At 36.7% G+C, this 20,627-nt stretch overlaps 1 protein-coding gene across 1 annotated transcript in view; it reads right to left on the reverse strand.

Moving 5' to 3' along the window:
- The window catches only part of LOC124777269 (nose resistant to fluoxetine protein 6-like), a 189,703-nt gene that overhangs the window by 20,118 nt on the left and 148,958 nt on the right, over window positions 1-20,627 (reverse strand). The window contains exon 12 of the mRNA XM_047252601.1: window positions 1,325-1,467. Within this exon, the coding sequence (XP_047108557.1) occupies window positions 1,325-1,467 (143 nt within the window). The remainder of the gene's footprint in view (window positions 1-1,324; window positions 1,468-20,627) is intronic.

Below are 20,627 nucleotides of genomic sequence, written 5' to 3' on the forward strand. Positions count from 1 at the left end.
TGCAATGGAGATCTGGAGAAACTCTATCTTTCAGAATTAAATAAAAAGATGAATGAGAAATGCTTCATCAGCCAGTCAAAAACAATTCAGAGTATTTAATTCAAAGAGCAAGTCTAAAGAATGACAAGGAAAGCTAAGAACAAAAATTAAAGCAACAGGTTCCAGCAGATGGCAAGGAGATGTCTGAGTACTTACTGTAGCAGAGGTGCAGTTTCTGGTGCACATAATAGGAGTAAGCAGGAAGAGACAGTTAGTCAAGGTGGGTGGGGAAGGGGTATAAAGGTTATGTTCTACAGAAACATGCAATATGTTTCAGTATGAAGTCCTAGTATGACAGGTGAATGTCAGTGAAAGATTTGTGATTATCATGTCATACAAGAATTCTAAACACCTTTCATGATCTAATGAAATAAATGTGGAAAATTCATCTTTGAAATGTGGAATCAGTTTCAAAATGTTTAATCCCCTTTCACTTTCTTCATTGCTGTCAACAATAAAATGCTTTATGTATAGTCGTGAGTGCTGAGAGCAAAGTATGCTCAGAACATATAGGATTCAAAGATGATAAACTTCCTTTTCTCTATGACAACATACCATTAAATAATGCACAGGATTCATACATGTTGCTTTTTGTATAAACATAGGTTTGTAACATAAACTTGAAATGAAGGAAAGATAAGAAAACTTGAAAACTTACTAAATAACACGATGTCTTTCACATCCCAAAGCATTTATATAAAATTTAACTCACTGCCCAGGTATAAGACTGTCTCCATTTAATAATTTCACTCACAGAACATATGAATCAGTCTAGGACAACTGCCATTTGCTTCATAAAAAGCAGTCCAGTTAATTGCAGTATAGAAATTTGGAAGTCCATATCGCTAGCTCACTCCTATAAACCAATTTATTGTCACCAGTAATTGAGCAATTCAAGGAAGGAAGGAAGGTAGATTGGGTTTAATGTCCCTTTGACATCAAGGTCATTAGTGACAGAACACAAGTATGGACTGTGTCAAGGATGGGGAAGGAAATCGGCCATGTCCTTTCAAAGGAACCATCCTAGCATTTGCCTGAAGTGATTTTAGGGAAATCTCAGAAAACCTAACTCTCAATGGCCAGATGCAGGTTTGAACCATTGTACTCTTATTCACAGTATGTAAGCTAAATTTTACATCATGACTGTACCTTATGGCTGACTAATTGATTAGTTCTGTTGCATAACAAACCAAAATCTTAGGCATATGATGACATCCAAAATGTTCTGTAGTAAACTCTTCAAAATGTTCTCTTATGCACTTTTTTTGTTTTAAAGTATACTTACTGTCGTGAACCAGTCAACATTCCTAGGAAGTCGAAGGGAACCTTCATCATACAACTGAGGCAATGTGTGTATGAGGTAGGCCCCATAAGTCAACCGACTGAAGATAATAAATATATTAGATGAGATGGTCTTCTGTATTTTCTCTGGAACAAAAAAAAAAGTTTAATGTATGTTTAATAAAGTTGTCATGGAGGCAATAGAAATGTGTAGAAACTGAAGTTAATTTCGTCTTTATCCACACATATGTAATTTAAAAAATACAACAAAAGAGGAAGAGAGAACAAGAGATAGTGTGTGTGTGTGTGTGTGTGTGTGTGTGTGTGTGTGTGAGAGAGATAGAGAGAGAGAGAGAGAGAGAGAGAGAGAGTGAGAGAGAGAGAGAGAGAGAGAGAGAGAGAGAGAAAGCAATGGAGGGAGAAGCTTTGACAATTCCAGCCACTCATGCTGGCGAAACATCAGTAGAATCATCAGATGAACATTGGCTGAAGAGCCCAATACAGAAGCCAATAGGCAGTTTGTCAATAAATGGCCACAAAAGCCTTAAGCATCTTCTAAAGACTCTTTGGCATCTATATCTACCTCTACAAATAACTATGAGTTGCATGACAGAGAGTAATTTATATTATAGTGTGTACACTGCTATCCATTAAAACTGCAACACCAATAGGGACAGCAAATAATCAACTCTTACTTACTGAGTGTAAATAGTATAATAGAGAAAAAAACACCATCACTCATAGAGGCACATTGGAGGTGTACATGAAGTGAAATTTAGTACACAGACCTGTCACCACTGGTAGCAATGATGGTATTAACCAAGCTGGGCACTGAGCTGAACTGAGAATGGATGACATATGTGGGTATATTATTCCATGGTGCTTCAACTTTATTCCAGAGTTCATCAATCATAGTGGCTGATATGTGGCAGCATGCCAGTCTCTTGGCAACCCTCTACCAGCTGTTTTCTGTGGATGAGACATCTGGAGAATGTATTGGTCAGGGGAACAGTCAAACACTTGCTGTACCAAGGTAGATCAGGACAGCACAGGCAACATGTGGTTTTGCATTATCTTAATGAGAAGCATTCAACATCGCAGAGACCTCAATGGTAGGGCATAACCACCAGCCTTAGAACATCAGAAATGTAATGGCTGCAGTCCAAATTAGCAATCACGCAAATTAGAGGTGACTGTGTTGTGAACCCAATGGCACACCAAACCATCACATGTCTACATGCTGAGGTGAAAGGAATTCTGTCAATGTTCATTCTCCTCAGAGCTTCCAAACGGGCAAACATTCTCACAATCCAGTGTGTAGAACCAGGACTTGTCTGACAAGAAGACATGGTGCCTCTGTAAAGATATATTATTGGGCACACCACTATTGGTACACCAATCTGCTACAAACCTCTCTCACTGGTGCAAACAAGTCCATTTTCTGGATTAAAGTATTTGATTTGGCACAGCAGAGTGAACAATATGCCTGTCCTTATGGGCGCCAATCATGTGGTTCTGTTCTGATACTGCATGGCATTAAATGTGGTCCTCCTGAACCTATTGACTCCATATTTACATGACAGCTATGGGATCCTGGGTAAAGCAAACAAAAGACTGCATTTATTGGCAGGACACTTAGTAAGTACAACAGGTCTACTAAAGTGGCTGCTTACACCATGCTTGACCCACCTCTTCTGGAGTTCTGTTATGTGGTGTGGGATCCTCATCATATGAGACTGACAGAGGATATTGAAAAAGTTCAAAGAAGCAAACTCATTTTGTGGCAACTATTAAAACAAAGGCGTGTTTCATTGTGGCAGGATCTTCTCATGAAATTTCAGTGTTTCATTGTGGCAGGATCTTCTCATGAAATTTCAATCACCAACTTTCTTATCATTGCAAAAATATTCTGTTGGCGCCCACCTACATAGTGTGACATAACTATCATGATAAAATAAAAGAAATCAGAGCTTGTACAGAAATATTTAAGTGTTTGTTTTTTGATGTACCATTCGAGAATTGAAAGGTAGAGAAATTGCTTGAAACTGGTTTGATGAACCCTCTGCCAGCCACTTAACTGTGCATTGCAAAATAGTCACGTAGATGTAGATGTAGATCCTAACTAGAGCAAGCAGCAATGCTGTAGGACTATAATCTGCTGCCTCAATAACAGCACCCATACAGCTGTCAAAATCTGCCACATGCTGGTAAAAATTTCTCAATCTTTCATAACAAATAACAAAAATCTTATCTCAGAAGAAACAGCATTTAAATGTGATTCCTGAGTGAGGAGTTTGCTGTGTAATATTTTCTTGCATTTTCTTGCATTATTTCTACCTAAATTGTACGGTTACACTGAAATGCATATTGCATATCTGAACTTGTGTTACATTTCATGCCAGTTTTGATGTTTGCTGCATGCTGTGTTCAAGGCGTTGCAATTTCAATGGCCAGATTTATATTAAGGTCTTCTTCTTCCAGTCACATGCAGACTGTGGGAAAAAATGACTGCTTGCTTCTATTTGAGCAAGCTGTTATTTGCCTAATTTTATCTGCACTGCTACACTCTCTGTATTACAGAAGTGGAGGGCCTGGAGGATATCCACAGAATGTGTCCTGAAAGGCAGTTCTTGAAGTTTTCTAAGCTAATACTTGAGAGCATTTTATTGGACATAATTTCCTGACAGATAATTGCATTATCTAAAGAAGTATGAGGCTGCAACTAATACTATCTGTTAAGTCATTAATGATAAGATGAAGAGCAATTCTCCTATTAGACTCCACTGGAAATACTGGAAACACTCATATCAGTAGATCTCTAAATACAGGTTAACTTGCTGCAATTTTGCTGTTAGGAACTTTTTATACTCTCATCAACCTGGTTAAACATCACACAGACAAATGTTTTTGAAATTCTAGAAACACTAAATTGACTTGGTTTCCCTTATCTATGGTATTCATCAAGAGCATGAGTTGAGTTTCTATTAATGTTTCTGAACCCATCTTGAATATGACACAGAAGTTTTTTTCCAGGTAGATCATAATATTGAACAATGAATGTGTTCTACAATTATGCAACATATAGATGTGAGTGATGCAGAATGGTATTTGTGTGCATCAGCTATACTTCTTTTTTTATAGCTTGGTATGATCCATGCTCTTTCTGAAACACTCAGAACATTTTATAGTTGAGGCATTTGCACTAAATTATGGTCAACAGTAGTTAGTTCACTCACAAATTCCATATACTGTAGCTATTTACAAAGACCCCGTCAGATCCTAGGACATTACTGAGTTTTAGCATTTTAAGCTGCCTTTCAATGCTGCTAGCACTAATTACAATGTTACTCATCTTAGCAGCAGTACAGATATTGAATGGTGGCAATTTTAAAAACTGTATCTGACAGCCAAATTGAAGATATTGGTATATCAATAAGTGCAACATTGTCCACATCAGGCAGAGGTGCTTGTGGCAAGAGCGCTGCTGATATCACTGACCAATCATGCTGAGTTTCTGTAGGGGGCAAATATAAGACCAGCAGTGGCAGTCTCTTTCTCAGTTGCTGTTATTCAACTTTCCTCTACCTGTGGACTCTATCACAACTATTTATTGTGTGCATACTGCCACAACGTATGAACTTGCAGTTTCCACCACTACTTGGCTTAACATACTTATGATTACTAACTGCAAGCTTATTGGCTAAGTAATGCTTTGACTTTATTCAGCTTAATCAGGAGCAGTCTCATATAAGTTTCTGTTGTGGGACAGATGAATATTCCACCCAGAACTGTTACTGTTTGGTTCATTGATGGGCTAAGTAATGATTTTATGTTACAAAATTTACTTGTATTCTGGAAACATTGTTTTCCCTAACAGCAGTATTTTTTTAATTATTTATTTTATTTTTTATTTTTTAAAGGAAGACAGAATTCAGCATTTTGGAATGTATTTATCTCTTTCTGTTTCAGTGTTTGTGTCATCTACAAATGTCTGGACAGTGTTTATTGTGCAAAGTAACATATGGAAAAAAAATTATTTTGGGCCAGTTTTTGTGATAATATTGTGCTATGATGGTTATTGAAGACTACAGGTATTGCCCTACTGGTTGAATCAAATACTGTTATGCACAATATTGTGAAACTCTTTGCCTATATCATCCACTGGTGCCAGAGAGATCTTAGTGTTCTTGTTGTATGTGAATGGTAAGACTGAGACATGTGTTTACAAGCTAATCATCTGATCCACAGCAAGATAAACAGTGGAGTGCCAAGACAGAAGGATTTAGTACAAATGCTGACAGTTGCTAGGCAGTATACTTGATGTCAATTTGGATGTGATTAGTGCCAGTGTAAGGTGTGCTTAGTGTAGTTATCTCATTTTATTGCCTGTCATACTGATAATCATTATAACCAACCAGTTTTTAGTATTCTATCTTCTCCCAGACTCCTGATAATGAGTTATTCCTGAACATTAGTCAAGTAATCGATAATTTGTATGCAGCAATGTGTTATTTTACGAGGGAGGTTTGATAACTCTGGTCAATTTCCATGAAAGAATGGAACATTTTTGTTGCACTTTCATAGTTGGTAATCTTTGTTATTCCAAAGATTGTACAAAAAATTTCGACAATGTAGAGTGTACAGTGGATTGTTGACAGCCAACTGAACTGGTTAGTGTGTCAACTACAACAGAAAATGGAGAAAACTGAGTTTCATGCTGTTATTAAACATTTTAATTTGATTGGGTTGGACTGCCACACAAATCAAGAAACTGATGAAGTTCACATTGACTCTGTACCATCATTCAACACCATTTATTTTTGGATTAATGCATTTAAAGGTGGACGGATGAGCACCAAAGATGAAGTGTGCTCTGGCTGTCCAATTGAGATCACCACAAAGGAAACTGTTGACAAAATCCATGATATGCTAATGCAAAACCACCAAATAAAATTTTGTGAGCTTGCTGAGGCTGTAGGCAGATCAACTGAGTGAGTGCATAATTTCATGTATGGAGACAGTGGCGGATACAGAAAAACGTCAAGGAGGGGGCGCTAAAGATATCTTGAGCTACTTTTACTTTTACCGTAATAAAAAATAATCAAGTCACGTGCAAAGTTTGAGAAAGCTTTATTTAAACTGATTATACACATATACAAGAAAATGGTATCTTATGATATAAAAGATTTACAATTGTGGTTCTCTTCCTTAAATGATGAATTCTACGCGCCTGTTCTTCCTGGCAAACTGGTTAATTACATAGTCAATAGGACAATCAACGTTAGAGTGAATGTTCAACAAAGCTAAGCCTTCATTGTCGATCTCAGCCATGTCTTCGTACACCATGATGTTGAAAAACTTCTTTCTACTCTAGCAACAGATGAAGGTAGACAAGCAAATATTTTGTACAGGATGTGGAAGGTAGGATAGTCAGATCTAGGACAAATAGATAATGCTTCCATAACAGAATCATGATCATTAAGGGTGTTTATGCTTATTTGCTTGTATTGAAGAATCTCTCCCATTAGTCTCTTTTTAATCACAAAACAGTAGAATATTCACAACTTTTTTCAAACAAATGCCGGACAGAATAATGTATCGAGATCACTAGAATGGTGTGACTTTTCTCATAGGTATGTGATAGCCATCTATGTGCTAGACAGAAATGTATAAAATACGATGACGCAGATGCACATGCTACATAGGAAAGTACAACTATTCGATAACTTGATTCACTCAAGTTGACTGACGAAAGAAATGAATGAATAGCGTGCAGGCTGATTGGCGAAGCCAGTGCAGTTGGCAATGCAGACACAATGTCTAGCAACTCAAGTTGACTGACGAAAGAAATGAATGAATAGCGTGCAGGCTGATTGGCGAAGCCAGTGCAGTTGGCAATGCAGACACAATGTCTAGCAACGTTTAATCACAATCTGCAAGACTTCTTGTGCCAATATGTGACTATTGATGAAACCTGGATCAATTGTGACACATCAGAGACAATATGGCAGTCTAAACTATGGACAAAGGCTGTGAAAGTGCACCATGAAGGCAGAGATCATATTGCTAGCTGGTAAGTTGATGGCCATTGGTTTTTGGGATTCTCAAGGAATCATCCTCATAGATGATTGGAAAAAGGCAGAACAATAACTGGGTGCTATTATGCTTCAGTGTTGGATCATGTGAAACTAGCATTGGCTGAAAAAAAGACCAAGGTTGGCATGCAAAAAAGAACTCTTTCACCAGAATAATGCACCATCCCACACACAAGCAATAACAATGCCAAAAAGTGCATGAATTGGGCTTTGAATTAGTTCCTCATCCACCATGTTCCCCTGACTTAGCCCCAAGTGACTCCTTTCCATTCCCTAATTTGAAATTTTGACTTGCTGGGAATAAATTTTCGTCAGATGAGGAGGGACACTTGCAGTCAATGAATATTTTGCAGAATTTGACAGAACAAGTATTTCCAGTGGGACGAAAAAGCTGGAGGATTGCTGGACCAAGTGTATATCTCCCAAAGGAGACGGTGTTGAGAAGTAAGGTGGGTAGCTGACAATACAAACATTTTTTCTTGCTTCTTTACCAGGCTCATCAAGATAATCTCATATTAAACAATGGAAAATCTAGAAGAGAATGTAACAATATTTTGAAAAGGATAGTTGCTACTCACCATATAGTGAAGATACTGAGTCGTAGATAGGCACAACAAAAAGATTGTCACAAAATGTTTCAGGCTTTTGTCAGAAATAGACAAAACACACACACACACACACACACACACACACACACACACAAGACAGTGCAACAATGTTTAATGAGTGTTGGAGTTCCTTACATCATCATCTTTCCTGATATGCTTACCAGTCTCCTATTTAATCTGTCTCAGTAACCTTTGTAACAGCAAGTTACATTGGCCTTGTCTGCAATAGGTGGAACTTCCTCTGGAAAATGGTGAACAAATTTTCCATCAATTTATGTTGATGAAGTAGTTTTCACTGGAAAATGTCTCCTCTCTTTATAGCCAGTTTCTTCCCAACAGTCATCACGCTGTCTACCAGGAACATGTTCCCCCTATCCTTTTCTTTTTATGAGACAAATCTGTTGATGTAATAAATAAATGGGAAGGTAAATTTTTTCCATCACTTTAATCTTTTGGTGAAATGCACAATAGCTGTAGAACTGATCTGCTCTGTCAACATATTTTGTTCCTACTGTAGTCAATGATGACATTTTGCTTCACAGTTCTATAAGGTTGTTGTCAGGAAGTATGAAGTGAGTCATGTTTTTCTTCATCTCTGCTGACAGAAGTAACATTGCTATTCATATCTAACATCAACAATATAGCACAAATTCAATCACAACTTAGCAATTCACTTGAAAATCCTGATTGTGAGGATGGGTCTGTTGACCAGTAACCACAGAGTTTGGCTATTTGAGGACACACATATACAAAACAACCTTTAAATAAGCAATAAATTTCCAGTAATTTTATTACAGACCACTTGTACCATATAGAGAGTTTTTTCCTTTTTGCTTTTGTTCCCCTTCAGATTGTCTTTATGAGTCATTGATGCAGTTGTATTATCAATGCATTGATTCATTTCACATTTGATTTCTCAAATAATGCTGTCATCAAAGAAAAAACAGCAACAGAAAAATGTGAGTTTATGCCCACTTCTTTCTGGAACATTGCTGATTGTATAGCTCTGTTTGATTGAGTGTCTAGTTCTGACCAACACTTTCCTTGGAGTTGAGCACATAATTAGACACTACACATGGAGAGTGAAGGTCTGTATCATCAGCTGAATAAAGAAGTTCTCAGAAGATAGAAACGTAAATGTCAGGAACACCATTCATAATAGAAAACATTGGTATAAACTACTGTACTTGCTTTAGATAACTGAAACATAGACTTGCATGCATCATCACTTGTACTTTCATCCGGAAAGTACGTGTCCTCTGTTTGTATCTTCTATCTTTGATTTTGAATCTCAGTGTAAAATTTCCAACATCTTTCACTGTCCAGTTGTGATATGCCATTTCTACATTGGTAAATACCCATAAATGAACTACACAAGGCACTATGTACCCTAAATTGTTGCTGGGACAGCTTTTTCAGTAGGTTGAGCAAGCTGTGCAAGAGTACACACTGAGTGAAAGTGGTTCTCCTTACTAGCCCTTTTCACCATATCTCTAAGGGGTATCATTAGTTCATTAACTTGTCATACAGTTGAACTGCCAACAATTAATGGAATCTTCAATTTCTGCAGCTGTTTTTATCCAATGTGTGTTTTCCAAGGTACTGTGCTGCCTCAGATCTGGCATTAGTTTCAGATGACAGCACTTCATACTTGTTGATAGGGGGGGAGGGGGGCAACAGGGTAGGATGGGTGGAGCTGGGGGGCAGGGAGGAGGGGGAGGTGAGGATGTATTTAGAGTATCTAGCTCTGTGATTGACAGTAAAATAGATACGTGTGTCGAATGTTCAAACATACTTGGAGAGAAAGTAATTGTCAAATACATAATAAGACTATGTGAGTTTGAAGAACAGTTCTCTTTTACCAATTTCCACCATAATAGTAGCTACGGCAAAGTGAACAGACAAGTAAATGGAAAAACAGACATGAAATCTGGACTACTCAAAATTTTAAAAATTAAGAGGAGAAGGCAGATAAGAAATAGGGATAGGAAAGAAAGGAAAAAATTTATAAAGAGTCAGATGTACTGATATGTGATGATTCCTACCATATCCAAATGTTTGCTTCCCCTGAAGAAGCAATATCCTCACATTTTCATGAATTCATGCAGTTCATGAATTAATTTAGATAATATATATCTCTATGGCAGGGCAAGCCACAGTCCATTACCCAGTTGTTATCCTTTTATATGCTGTAGGGAAACCTGTGAGTGTAGCATTCAGGAATAACAGGAGAAAACATAAATTTGAGTCTCACCTGGTTGTATGCTCAGATAGTCTTATTGGTCAGGCAGCTGATCACAATTAGCATTGTGTAAGTCTAGGAGTATTTAATTTGGTGTTCTGCATTTTTAAATGTTTAACTACCATAATGACTTGTCTCATATCATGTAGTACTCTCTGTCCCCAAAATGATTCAAAGGATTAATAAAGAATGAATGAATGAATGAGCAGAACATTTGGATTCAAATTGTGATAAGGCATAAATGAAACAGAGTACTTCTTTTAATCACATTGAGGCATTCTTGTAAATAGGAGTATGATGATATAGTGCTTTTTATGGTTTGTACTGAAAAGGTTGTCATAAAAAGAGGTGGAAAGTATGTCAAAGATGTAAGCCATAACTGATTGGATAGTGCAGATTATACCCTCTTATCTGGTGTTCATATGGAAAGCAGATAAAATTGGACAGTACCTATGGTCTTGGGCTTCATTCCTTGTTTCTCCATTTCATTTTGTGAGAAGTTTAGTTGAAAATGGTAATAAAGAAATAAAAACACGCAGGCTAAAAAAGTGGAAGAAACAGAAGAAAGTGACTTCAGACAAAAACTGTAAGAAAATTTAGAGCATGCAAATGATTTAGCTCCCGGGATTGGAATGACTCCTTACCCTCTCCCTTAAAACCCAAATCCTTTTGTCTTTCCCTCTCCTTCCCTCTTTCCTGACGAGGCAACCGTTGGTTGCGAAAGCTAGAATTTTGTGTGTATGTTTGTGTTTGTTTGTGTGCCTATTGACGTGCCAGCACTTTCGTTTGGTAAGTCACATCATCTTTGTTTTTAGATACTATGTAAACATATTAAAGACAGTGTTAGGTGCTGGAATATGGATTTTCACTACTCTGACCACAAATGCCAGCTTGTAGAGTATGTAAACACAAGCATCCCAAAAATGAAAAAAGGTATCGAAAATAAAAGAATCCTAAAAGAGGGTAACATCCTTGCCCTAAGAAATAAATTAGCTATAGAGGACTGGGATCTGGTTTACCAGACTGAAGGATCTGAAAACAAATGGGCCAAGTTCTATGATACTATGCTAAGACACTTTGACAGATGCTACCCTGTTAATAAAATACAAAGAGTGTTCACCCATAACCAAAGTGCAAAAACCAACAGACTGATACTTCCAGCAAATATGATAAAACTCAGGCAAAACATCCAGGACCTGGATGTGTTACACAAGTCAACAAACCTGCAGGTTTTTAAGGCCAAGTGCAACGAAGCCAACAAAATCTTTAAGAAAGAGCTTTCAAATCTAAGAAAACAGGTATACAGCAGTGAAATAGCTCAATCAGATAATATAGCCAAGACCTCATGAAGAATTGTAAATCAATTTCGCAAAGCCACACCGAAGCCAGAAACTGAAATTTTAATTATAAGACATGAAGGAAACACAATTAAAGATCCTAATAAAGTCTGCAATGTTTTCAATAAATACTTTGTATCTGTAGCTGTTAGTCCAATTAATAACACATTTGTGAGTAGTGAGGTAAAGCTCTGCCCCTATGAAGAGCCACTTTTTGAATTCAAACAAGTAAGTGAAAAAGAAATAGGCAGGATAATAAATAACCTAAAGAATAAGTTCTCATCTGGATGGGATGGTTTGAGTAGTATCGTGATTAAAAAATGTAATAAGGAATTAGTTAAAATAATCACACACCTGGTGAACTGCAGTATCAGAGAACATACATTTCCAAATGTATTGAAATGGAGCACAGTTAAACCAGTGCGTAAAAAAGGATCCAAGGAAGAGGTTTCAAATTTCAGGCCCATATCATTAATACCTGTCTTCAGCAAAGTATTTGAAGTTGTGCTGCTGACACAACTTAGTGACTATTTCTTGAAAAATAAGTTCCTAACAGAGACACAACATGGATTCCGAAAAGATCATAGTACTATCACAGCAATTACAGAATTTCTTCACAAAACGTATGGTGCCCTTGATCAAGGAATGCAAACAGCTGGCATATTTCTAGACCTTACTAAAGCCTTTGATTTGGGAAACCATGAGTTACTTTTAAGTGAACTTGAGTCATACAATGTAAATGCTGCATCCATGCAATTGCTGGCTATATATTTATTTAACCGCATGCAGTGTACAAAGCTGACTTACAAAATCAATAATCAGATCATTAATTTCCAGTCCAAATATGAGACAGTCACACAAGGTGTACCCCAGGGCTCAATTTTGGGCCCTTTCCTTTTCCTAGTGTACATAAATGATATAGAGCAACCTTTCAACTCCCAATTGGTAACCTATGCAGACGATACTTCACTGTTATTTCTTGGTAAACAAAATGATGAGTTAACATTGGTAGCAACTGAGGGACTACAGCAAATAACTACTTATTTCCAAGATCAAGGTTTGAAAGTTAATATCAGTAAATCTCAGTTATTGACATTTAAACTTACAAACTCACACCAAACCTCTATCAGTAACATAGGTGGAATTGAAGTAGTGGACTCAGAAGGGTGCAGATTTCTAGGTATTCACCTAGATGAAAATCTAAGATGGGTAAACCATATCAAATTTTTTTTCAATAAAATCAGCAGTTCATTACATCTAATCAGCCAGTTATCAAAAGTAGTTCCACATCAGACATTAAAAACAATTTATTATGGAACCATTTTTGCACAGATTAATTACGGGATAGAGATATGGGGTTGTGCTGCCGACATACATATGAACAGAATATTAACCCTACAGAAAAGAGCAATCAGAATTATCCATGGATTAGGGTTTAGAGATTCATGCAGGGAAATCTTTGTTCATCATAAATACCTCACAGTCTACTCACTGTATCTTTACAAATTAATTATATTTTTTGTGACACATCAAAAGAAAGAAACAAAGTGCTCTGATATGCATGCCTATAATACAAGAAATAAAGACTGCTACTACAGACAAAGAACAAAATTAAAAACAACAGACCATAGTCCTTGCATTAGTGGTCAAATATGGTACAACAGATTACCGAGCTCTATAAGGTGCCACAAAGGGAACTTATTCAAAGTGAGACTGAAACATTTCTCTTGATTGACAAGTGTTTATACTCTTTAAGTGAATATTAATATTAAACTAAAATAAATTATTGTGTGTGTGTGTGTGTGTGTATATATATATATATATATATATATATATATATATATATATATATATTGTACTAAACTTGTAAACAAATGCTATGACGTTTGCAAAAGACACCAGTTGGTGCCTCCATGCAAAAAAAAAAAAAAAAAAAATACAATAAATAAATAAATAAAACTATGTGAACACAAAATATATTAAGTTTATTCATGTTGAAGGTAAATATCCAGACCTTTCACCAAACGCTCATCCTTTTGAGGCATCTTGCATTTCACTGTAGTTTTCTCAGAAATGCAGCATCTAGTGCAGTTGTACAGACTTTTATATTTTGACTTCCATTTAATTCTGGTATGTTGTTATGTTTGTTGGTACACTTGAGAGTGAGCAAATGCTTGAAACTAACTAGTTATGTTTAACAAAGCAGTCATTTAAAATAACAGCCTGGAAGACACAATGTTTTCATAAGTGTCTATTAGTCATGGAGAAAGACCTATCAGGCTGAGATTACTGGCTAACTGTGGAGGCCAAATAACTCTGGTTATGAGACTAATTTACAGATCCTTGCTACAAAGTCACAGAATGTGTCATACAACTGAATATTTACTTAATATGGAGTACCTATGTATATTACGCACATTTGTAATTTCTTGTTATTTTTTAGTAAATGAAGCTGGACAGTGTTTGCTAAAAAGTATATATCTGGTAGTACAATCTGATGCTAAAATCTTGATCTCCATCCCTCCTTCAAGGAAGTAAGTTATTCATACTTCACCTTAGTCTGCCTAGACATTAATGGATGTTGGTGACCATATGATGCATCTTTTTCTATGACCCACAGTATATAGTAGTTGGTCTGCATTTGGTAATCATGTCAAGTGCTGTATGTTATCAAACCAAGACATTCTTCTTCACTTTTTTCTTCTTTTACCCTCAATCTTCACTTCTATTATCAACTGCTGTAGCAAAACGTATATCAAAGGTGTGTAGTTTTTCTTTTATTTAGACGTTGTTAATGTTTCTCACTGTTTCTGTATTTGTCGCAATACTTCAGTGTTATTTACTCTTGCTGTCCACAATATTTTAAGCAGTCTGCAGTAAGTACACATTTGAAAAACCTTGATCTTCCTTGCTGTTTTCATATTTAGTGGCCATCTTTCAGAACTGTGTAGAAGAGTAGACCATATGTAGATCTAATAAATCAGACTCTAAGGTTTCGGAGTATGCCTGTACTTGTGAGAATATTCTTAAATTTTATGAAGGCATTACATGCTTTCTCTATGCAACATTTTATCTCCATGTCTGACCTCCAATAGTGTATTATCAGCACAATGAATGTTGTTGATCAAGACTCCATTAATCTTTATGACTTTTTCTATATCATCAATGCTTCCTGAAAAATACTCTCTGAGTATATAGCCGATGTTAATCCAGTAAAGAATTATGGAGTGTCTTTTTGGAGAACAAAAATCTCCTTCATGGGAATCAACATGATTTCTGCAAACAGAGATCTTGTGAAATTCAGCTTTCTATGTTCCTCCACGAAATTCATAGAACCACAGAAAACAGCACTCAGATTATTTCTACATTTATTGACTTCTATAAAACATTTTGTTTCATACTGTAGCTCATTCAACAAAAATTTAGTTTACAGAAAACTGTATCAACATTGTGACTGGACTGAGGACTTCCAAGCACATAGAACTCAATACATAGTTCTTAATTGAGCATAACCCAGGAGCACCCCAAGGGAGTGTAGCAGGATCATTACTGTTCACTATATATATGTAAATGATCTCTTAGGCAATGTCAGAAGCTTCATGAGGCTGTTTATATGTTATATTGTTATACACAGGAAGTTCAAAAGCCAGCAAACTGTCATGAAATACAGGATGCGTCCAGAGGGTCACATAATGGAGGGAATGCTAGTTGAGCCTAAGCATCAATAGGCAATTGTGCATAAATAGTTGGAAGGATCCACTGCTGTTTGTTTACACTATTGACATAGGTCACTGGAAATAGTGATGACCACATAAATATCCAGGAGTAACAACCTGAAGCAATCTAAGAAGGAATGACTAAATGAAACTAATTGTGGGAAAGAAGATGCCAGGCTGTCCCACTGGAAGATTCCTACAGAAATGTAACTCATCCATGAAAGGGGTGACTTACAAAATGCATGTTCAGCCACTTCATGAGAATGGCTTATCAATGCTGGACCTTTACCAGGTAGGATTAATAGAGAATATCCAAATAAGGGTGACACATTTGGTATGTGTGACACTATTTTGGAGATGCTCATCAAACTGCACTAGTATATTCTACAAGGGATGTATTGTACTCTAAACAAGGTTACCGTTAAAATTCAGAGATTACATGTCTATTTTTCCTATATGTTGCCATCATTGTGGTTTTCAGTTGAACACTGATTTGCTGCAGCTCTGCTCACTAGTCTATCCTGCACAAACCTCTTCATCTCTGCGTGATGACTACAGGCTATGTTCATTGGAACCTGATAACTGTAGTTAAGTCTCAATCTTACTTTAAAATTTTTATCTCTCACGCTTCCATTCTCTAACAAACTGACAATTCCTTGATGCCTTAGGATGTGTCGTGTTGATTTCTTTTCTCCCCAAGTCAATTAATTACCTCCTCATTAGTTATCTGATCTACCCATAAAATCTTCAGAATTCTTCTGTACCACCATATTCAAAACACTTTTGTCTGAACTGTTATTGTCAATGTTTAATTCCGGAACATATAAATACATTTAAATTTACATTCAGTGTTGACAAATTTCTTCTTTTCAGAAAGGCTTTCCTTTTTATTGCTAGTTTGTATTGTTTGTATTTTATATCCTATTTACTTCTACCATTATCAGCTACCAAAATGGAAAAACTTATCTACTATGTTTAGTATTTCATTTCCTAATCTAATTCCCTCAGCATCACCTAATTTAGGCTACATTCCATTACCCTTGTTTTACTATCATTGGTGTAACTTTCCATTCAATTAATCTTCCAAGGCCATTGCTGACAAACAGAATTACAATGTAACTGACAAACCACAATTTTTTATTACTCCTCTATTAACTTTAATCCCCATTCCAAATTTATCCTTGGTTTGCTTCACAACTTGATCTATGGACAGACTGAATAACACTAGGGATGGGCAACAAATGTAGATTTGGGTTTTTACAGTATTATCTAATCTGTTCCTATATTTCTGAGGGAAAGGCATCTACTCCAGATGCTTTGTTTCATCTTAGATCTTTTAATGCTCTGTCAGAGTCTTGTCATATTATCATATCTTGCCATCTCACTTTAATCTACTCCCTCTTCTCTTTCTAAAGTTTTGTCATCAAGTTTGTTTCCCTTCTATATGTTCCTTTCAATTCTCAGTCTTCTCTTTTTTGCTTAGTACTGGCTTACCATCTGAGCTCTTGAGATTCATACAATCTCTTCTATTTTCTCTAAATGTCTCTTTATTTTTCCTGTAGGTGCCAATCTATATTTCTAGCCATACCTGAAAATAATTTTGCATTTTTTACAGATATCTGTATTCCCTTTTGTCTTCTCATCTACTGCATTTTTATACATTCTTCTTTTGCCAATTATACTCTATATGTCAAATGTTTGCTGAACATTTCTGCTGTGTCTTGTCTTTCTGCCTAGTTTATCCTCTGTGCTTTGATTATTGTATCTCTCAGCGCTACCCTTTTATCTTCTGTTGTATTTCTTTCTCCTGCTTCAGTCAACTATTGCCTAATGCTCCCTTTGAAACCCTCACTAACCTCTGGTTCTTTCAGTTTATCTAAGTTTAGTCTCCTAAATTTCCAACACTTTTGCAAATTCTTTAGCTTAAATCTGTAGTTCATAACCAATAAATTATGGTCATAGTCAACATCTGCCTCTGGAAATATTTTGAAGTTTAAAATCTGGTTTTGAAAACTCTGTCTTACAAGCATTATTAGACCAAATGTTAGCAAAGAACAAATTGTGCCCCTGTGCAAAACTCTGCCAGGCAGCTTCCTCTTTCATTCCTGTTCCCCATTCCATGCTCCCCTACTATTTTTCCTTCTCTTGCTTTTTGTACCATAAGACTTCAGTTCATCATCATGATTAAATTTTCTTGCCCCATAACTGTCTGAATAATTTATTTTATCTCATCATTCATTATGTCTATAGCAAGTGCTGACCAGAGCAAGAGCTTGTTGCAGTAATCACACTACTTGCTGTAATTACCTGGCACAGAATTTTGTCACCTCACTCAGGTCAGCACAATGTCACAATTACTCTGTCAAAGAGCAACAGTTTTACTGAAATCCAGAATGCTTCAGCAGCATTGCAGCAAGTGGCCGACATGACAGATAGTGCTACTGCTTACCAGCACACCCAACCATGCCACCGTTTGCACCCTATATCTCAACACTTTCATTACTCGCCACGGCCTAGGACAAACCTTCCCACCCGCCCACCCTGCTAGCAGCATAGCAGTGCCTGACTGTATTGCCAGCACCTAATGGAGCTTTGCTGCCTTATCTGGAATGTCCTACTATGCAAGGCCGCTATGCTCCCAAGACAAGCTGAGCTTGGTAGCCAGAGGTGACTATATGAGAACTCTTTGTTGTTGAGGACTGAGGGTTTGATGCCCAACCCCTTCCTGTAGATGTGAGCTCAAAATTCTGTGGTAATACGAACTAAACAAATAAATCAACTGACACCAAGCTGAATGTGACTTGAGTTGTGAATGCCTCTCTACTAGAAAATCCCAAGGCCCTAGCTTCATTGCCCCTATTTTCATTGTCTGCAGAGCTGGTAGCTTACACTGCTGTGATGGGTTGTTGGTTTTGTATCCATCTTAGCTATGACACTGTGTTCACTGTACCGTTCATTGTGGCTTAGCAACATTCCCATTTTCTCATTCATTAGATTTATTCCAGCATTATCCCTATTCTACCCAGTTTTGTATTGATTATCCTGTACTCATCTGACCTAAAGTCTTGATCTTCCTGTCACCATGTGCCACTAATTTCCACTACAATGGAAAATCCAGGATAGAATAAGGACAATATTATGAAAAGGTTAGACTGCTACTCGCCATATAGTGGAAATGCTGAGTCACAGACAGGCATGACAAAAAGATTACTAAGCCCATAAGCTTTTGGCCAGAAGAGCTTCTTGTGAAATAGACAACATACACACTGGCCTTGGTAGGCAGAGACAATGGTCATGTATGTGTGAGCTACCTTTGCATAAATGTGTGTTTGTGTATATGTTATCTATTTCATAAGAAGGTACTCTCACCAATAGCTTACATGTTTAGAGTCTTTTTGTTATGCCTGTCTGTGACTCAACATCTCTGCTATATGGTGAGTAGCAGTTTATACTTTTCATAATATTGTCATAATTTCCACTACACCTAATTTCAATCTATCTGTTTCCATTTTCAAGTTCTTTAAACTATCTACCTGCTTAAGGGATCTAACATTCCTTGCTCTGACCAGTAGAAAACGTTTTTTCTTTCCTGATGACAACATTAGCCCCTACTCTGAGAGCTGAATGGGACACTATTTTATGTTTGAAATATTTCACCCAAGATGATGCCATCATCATTAAGCCATTCAGTAGAGCTGCATGTCTTCAGGAAACATAATGCTGGTAGTTTCCACCTAATTTTCAGCCATTCACAATACCAATACAGCAAGACCATGTTAACTAATTTTATAAGTCAGATTAGTTGATCATCCAGACTATTGTTCCTGCAACTACGGAAAAGGCTCCTGCCCATCTTCAGGAACCATTCATTAGTCTGGCCTCTCCACAGATACCCTCCCAATATGATTGCGTTATAGTACACCTGTTTTTATTATTAATGCACACAATAACGATTCTTATGACACAGCACAAGACTCAGTATAATTTCTTCATGACTTTAAATGATCGATGTAATTTCACTAATGAACTTAATTAGCACAAAACATCTGAGCAATCTTTAGGTGACTTTTTATCTATTTTTTACTATATTTGACCTGAACCTAAAAACCACAATTACAGGTAACTGAAAGAAGGGCATCTGATGATTGTAGACTACTGTGGAAATAGGCAATACTCATTTAATTAAATTTACTTAGACTTAACGTTCATGGATCTCATGAGTCCCACTCTCAGGACAGACAAAATTAAATGTAAGTCCTCATTCCTACCACACACATGCCTCACAAAATGACCATGATGAGAAAATCAAAGACCAGAGCTCATTCTGACAGTAATTGTTTCCCATGTACAATTCCCAAATGGAACAAAGAAGGGAGAAAAAGACAATGGTACCAGAGGTACCCTCTATCACATGCCTTAAGGTGGCTTGTGGATTACAGAAGTGGATGTAGATGTAGATTCTGTACTAAAAATAATATATCCTCATTTATTTGAACAAATTAGTCGAACACAACATGGTCACTACTTCAGACTGTACATTACCTGAGTATTAGTCCATTTGTCCAAGTTTCAGCTCTGGCTAATCTTAGAACACTGCAATTTAATGTCACCCTCATTTATTTATTTAGAGTAACGCATATACCCAAATTTTACAATATTAGTATGTGTTCCAAGTTACACAGTCAAGCATCAGTAGGCCTACAGAACTCAGGAAGCTGTTTTACTCACAGACATTTATTACATTTATGCATGCTAAGGAATGTATTGTTTCAATCAGCCTGTTGCAACTGTTGAGTTACTGAGCTGTGAGAGAAGAAAAAGGAAAAGACAGAGAGAGAGGTAGAGAGAGAGAGAAAGAGAGAGAGTGAAGGGAGGGGGAGCAGAATTCAAGTGTGCTGAAGGAAAAGACTTTCTTGTTATTAACAATGAATTCCTGAACTACCTATGCAAAACTAGTGAGACCTTGGTCTTTCCAACAGCAGTAATAATACAGACAATGAGGTGAGCAGGACATTACACAATATAACAGCTATACTAAGGAAAATATAAGTATGTCACTAAGAGAAAATAATTGTCACTAAAATGAAGTACAGCATAAACCAAAGTTTGTAGAAAGACTATGCATTTTAGAAAGAAAAACATGCGCCATACATACAAATAAATGAATCATGTGATCAATAGAAGGCGATTTACTTGCACATGTCTCTTGTGAATGAGCTCAGTATATCCTGACAGCACATCTTCCTCAACAACATGGATGACAGCAGCAGCACCTTTACCTTTTACTTGTAGTACGTTTCATAAAATGA

Source organism: Schistocerca piceifrons, chromosome 2 (genome assembly GCF_021461385.2).
Source record: "Schistocerca piceifrons isolate TAMUIC-IGC-003096 chromosome 2, iqSchPice1.1, whole genome shotgun sequence".
Lineage (NCBI taxonomy): Eukaryota > Metazoa > Arthropoda > Insecta > Orthoptera > Acrididae > Schistocerca > Schistocerca piceifrons.